This window comes from Hirundo rustica, chromosome 3 (assembly GCF_015227805.2).
Source record: "Hirundo rustica isolate bHirRus1 chromosome 3, bHirRus1.pri.v3, whole genome shotgun sequence".
Taxonomy (NCBI): Eukaryota; Metazoa; Chordata; class Aves; order Passeriformes; family Hirundinidae; genus Hirundo; species Hirundo rustica.
Window position 1 is genome coordinate 70,189,554 of NC_053452.1, and position 4,898 is coordinate 70,194,451.

The 4,898-nt window shown below is 51.2% G+C and overlaps 1 protein-coding gene across 1 annotated transcript; it reads right to left on the minus strand.

Annotated features, from left to right (window-relative positions):
- Positions 1 to 356: 356 nt before the first annotated feature.
- Positions 357 to 1,696, minus strand: GPR6 (G protein-coupled receptor 6). Its single transcript, XM_040059565.1, has one exon. The coding sequence runs from the start codon at positions 1,694 to 1,696 to the stop codon at positions 707 to 709; it is 990 nt and encodes a 329-aa protein (XP_039915499.1). The 3' UTR covers positions 357 to 706.
- Between the last annotated feature and the right edge of the window lie 3,202 nt (positions 1,697 to 4,898).

Below are 4,898 nucleotides of genomic sequence, written 5' to 3' on the forward strand. Positions count from 1 at the left end.
TCCATCTCTCCATTTCTCTTTGCCAGGCTAAAGAAGAGAAAAGAGAACAAACAAACAAGCAGGAAGGTGCCTTTCTTGGTCCAGTATTTTATCTCCCTAGTGAATGATGATCTCTTTAGGCAGAATTACTTGGGAAGCCTTCAAAAGTAAACAAAGGGACTTTACTCAGCTGGCAAATTTGCCAACTCTCTTCTCTCTAAATGCATCTAAACACACATGGTTATATTATGTTTTATATATATTTATTTGTATACAAAATGTTATAATTTATCAACGTTGTGCAGCAAAGTATAGATAGACACATACATCACATACGTACATCCCCACCCCCTTCCCTCCCCCAACACACACGTAGAAATATGACACGAACACAACTTTCTTTCTCTCTGCCCTTCAGAAAGGCAACACTGTTTTGGCAGGTCAGCAGCTAGAAATAAGGTGCTATAATTCAGCAGTACCGGAATGTCTTCACTTTACAAATGTGATGTGCAAATTTATATACAACCACATAGTTTTGTTGTTTTTTTTTTCAGGGAACCCAAAACTCCATACCCCGAACCACTCTCCGAGATACAAATGCGTATAAAGTGCTAATACTTAAGCGTGTTTCCAATGACTTCACGACGTAGTTTGAAGTTTAGAACAGGCACTGTAATAGTTCACTGGGTAGATCGTCACCGGGTGCAGTTTGACAGAGAAAAGTCACTCAGACATCGCTGGGGGACCGCGAGCGAAAGGACACTTTAGCCTGAAAGCAGCCACAGAAGAGCACCCACATGGACCTCTGGATTTCCTGGTTTCTGTAGGCATAAATGATGGGGTTGATCATGGAGTTGTAGGTGGCAGGTAGGAGGGTGGCGTACGTGTACACAGAAGGGTAGTCAGGGTCCCCCACCACACAGTAGATGGCAAAAGGCAGCCAGCTGGCTCCGAAAGTCCCAAGAATGATAGCCAGGGTAGAGACGCCTTTTTTGGTGGTGACATAGTGCGAAGCAGTCAGAAAGTGCTGCTGGAGAGCTATCTGGTGGGCATGCCTGCAGACGATCTTGCAGATCTCAATGTAGAGATGGAGCATGATGAGGAAAATGAGAAAGAAAGAGGCAGACAGCAGCGTCACGTTACTCTTGGTCAAGGGTCTGACGACGCTGCAGGAGGTGCGGTCGTGGAGGCAGTTCCAGCCCAGGACAGGCAGCAGCCCCAGGCAGAGGGAGACCCCCCAGGCACCCGCCAGCATGGTGTGAATGCAGAGCACCGTCCTCTCCGAGTAGTAAGTGAGGGCATTGTAGAGGGAGAGGTAGCGATCGACCGTGATGGCCAGCAAGCTACTCACGGAGGCGGCGAAGGAGGCGACGAGGAAGCCCACCGTCAGCAGGCTGACCGTCTCCGAGCGGATCACGTACTGGAAAACGAAGTTGAGGATGAGGCCGAGGCCGGCCAGGAGGTCAGCCGTGGCCAGGCTGCCCACCAGCACGAACATGGGGGTGCGCAGGGCGGGCGAGTAGCAGATGATGGCGACCACCAGGGCGTTCTCGCAGGCGATGGCGGTGCCGGACACGCAGAGCATCACGTCCCAGGGGTTGAGGGCGGCGGGCGCGGGGGGCCGCGACGAGAGCTCCAGCGAGGAGTTGCCGCCGCCGGCCGGCAGCCGCGGGGCCGCCGCTCCGCTCTCGTTCAGGGCAGCCGCCGCCGCCTCCATCGCCGCCCGGGGCTGTGCGGGGACCGCGGCGGAGCGGCGATGGGGCGTGGGCAGATGGGGCTGCGGTGGGGCGACGGTGAGGCGGCGATGGGGCGGCGGTGGGGCGGCGATGGGGCGGCGATGGGGCGGCGGTGGGGCGGCGGGGCGCGCATGCCGGGCGGCGGCGCGGCGGCCGCCCTGTCTGTGGTGCTGAACCCGCAGAAGTTTCCCGCCGGCCCGGCCGCCCCCGCGCCCCGCCCCGCGCACACGTCAGGGCGGGCAGGGCCCGACAGGGCCGGGCGGGAGGGGCCGCGGGGGGCGCCGAGCGGCCGGGGCAGCGGGGACAGCGCCGGCCCGCTCATCCCCGCCCGGCTCCGGGGCAGGGAGCGCTCGGTCCGGGACAGCGGGAGCGCCAAGTGAGCGCACACGCGCTCACACACACACACACTCTGGCAGACACACACACACACAGAGCCGCTTCTCCCGCTGCTTCCCTTCCCCCCGCTCCGCAGCCGGTTCTCCCGCGGTGGGTGCCGTCCGTGCAGCGCTTGCTGTAAGGGCTCTAAGCCCAGCGGGAGCTCCGTGCTCCGCCGCGTGGAAATGTGCCCGAATAGCGCTCGAAACAGCTGTGAAAAAGCCTGTTCCACAGTTACGCTCTCTGAACAGTGTATACTCTGTGGCTAACAGTCTGTTCACCACCGAACATTCTGAGGGCCCCAGAATGATAAGGTCAAGACACAGAAGACTCAATCCCGCGGGCACGAAAGATACCGCTCTCTCCTTGTCTCATCCTTTGTGTCTCACAACGAAGCAGCAGCCAGCACGTTTCCTCTCTAAAGCATGAATAGATGGAACAGAATCGGAATCACGAGGGCTGGAGGGGATCTCTGGAGGCTAGAGGCAGGGTCAATATAGGGTCCATGACACAAACATGTCCAGGTGGGTTTGGAATGTCTCCAGAGACGGACACTCCACAGCCTCACCAGACGGCCTCTTCCAGTGGTCTGCCACCCTCCATGTAAAGAAGTTGTTCCTCAGGTTGAGGTAAAATTTCTCGCATTTTAGTGTGCAGCCATTGCTCCTCATCCTGCCACTGGACATCAGTGAAAGGAGCCTGGCACCATCCTCATGACACCTGCCTTTGAGGTATTTGTACACATTGCAATCTGTGGTCAAAGGATAACCTCCTTGTGCCCAGTGCTGGCAAAACCAGTACCAAACAAGTGTGGGCCGTGGTTCGCTTCCCTCTGCAGCAACACAGCTTTCCTAGGGGACAAGCCAAAATGTGTCCCCACCTCAGTCTGGGAGACTGTGTTCGTTCTGTGACTGACAATCAAAAGAATGTGGAAGTAAAATAACCTCTCAGTTATGGGAACAGCTTGCACACTATCTAGATACAATTTTGAAAAATACATTAGAAGAAAATGTATTTACTGTCTTGAACAGTCCAAACAAAGAAAGCATGCAGGCTGTGCTACAGTAAAAGGTGGGCACATTCAAAGAGAATTAGTGTCAGCACTCATTACATCCACCCCCATCAATGTCCTCCTGCAGGCTAAACACTATCATCAAGACAAGTTGTGGACACTCTGTACCTCTGTAAACAACTGAAGCCACTGCTCCCCAGGAATTCTGAAATACAGATCTCAGGAAAGCTTCATTTAGAAGGGACCAGTGGAGGTCAGGTCTGGGACATCTCTCCTGTCCCATCACCTGCTCAGAGCAGGGACAGCATCAACTGGGCAAAGATTTTCCTCAGGGTCTTGCTCAGTCAAGTCTGAATATCCCCTAGGAAGATTGTACAGCCTCTCTGAGCAACCAGCAGCTCAGCTCCACCCTCAGCTGTAAAGGTTTTTCCATTTTATTTAGTAGTTGCCTTCACTACAACTTGGGTCCACAGTCCCTGTGGGGTGTCCTGCCATCTGTATGATTTCTCTTACCTATCCAGGTATTACAACAGCATTAGTAACTGCAGCAAAACCAGTTTCAAGCAGAGTTAAGAAGGGTTTGCACGTCTCCTCAACTCAAGCACTGGGTCAAGTACCCATGTTATAGGTCAGAACATAGCAGTTATCCTATATCCTCTGCCAACTGCAGAACAGGCATGGCCAATGTAAACTTAGATTAAGATTAATACTGAAATCACAAGAATCCCAGTGCAAAAAGAGCTGTTAAAGAGCAAGGCAACAAAAGGCAAGGTAAAATCTGAGGTAAAGTAAAATTCTTTATTTGCCCAGAGGAAATCCTCTGGTCTACCCCTCAAACAGAAGTGGTTAATTTCAACATTAATTAAAGTGACTGTGCAGAATAAATTATTCTAAACACCTTTCAAAAGTGATTAAAAATGCTGCCATTCAAACTTAGCAAGTCAGGTTTGCAAACATGAACCAGCTGGGGTCCACTATGAAGCTGTAAGATCTGCAGTATTTTTATGGCATCTATAAAGCATAAAGAGAAAAGTAATTTATCTGGTTTTCAGTAATGAGGTGTGGTGTGGCAAGTCTTGGTTTTGGGAAATTTGTCACATCTTTGACCAACCTGTTACTGCTGGGAAACAAGTATGTGGCTACAACAGCATGTATATCATAGGGCAGTGTGTGTGTATATATATATATATATATATATATATATTTAATATTATGGATTTTAAACAGTTTTCCTTAACTGAAAATATCAAGAGCCCATGCTGCTGAGACAGAAGTCATTTCATGTGTGGTGAAACCTTATGAGAGTGTTAGGGTCTCAGAGTGAGATCTAGGATAAGTTTTAGCCTGAGAGCAGGCTAATCTCACACCCTGTGCCTGTGGTCACATATTTCACTCTGAGAAAGAATTGCTCAACTACCGTAGTGTGTCTCTGAATGGGAGATGCTCGTGTCCAGCTTGTCTTTGCTCCTTGCATCAGGTTTTTTCTCAGTTCTTCCAGCTCTTTAGTTCCCTCATTTTCCTGGACTTCTACCCTTTCAAGAGGAGGATGCTCTGACGGTCCTCGTCAGGTTCTTACAGAGACCAGGGAGCAGCACCCTGTGTCTTCTTCCTCTTCCTCACGTTGCCAAGTATCAATTGGCAGGGTAAGGGACCAACTCCACACTTATTAAACTGGTTACACCTCCTTGGGAACTGTTTGCATTTCCAGAGCTGTCATTAAAAGCCTTTCATCTTCTTAGAAGAGATTCTTGCATCAGTCATTCCAACAAAAGGTGAGCCATCTGGATTGCTCTTAA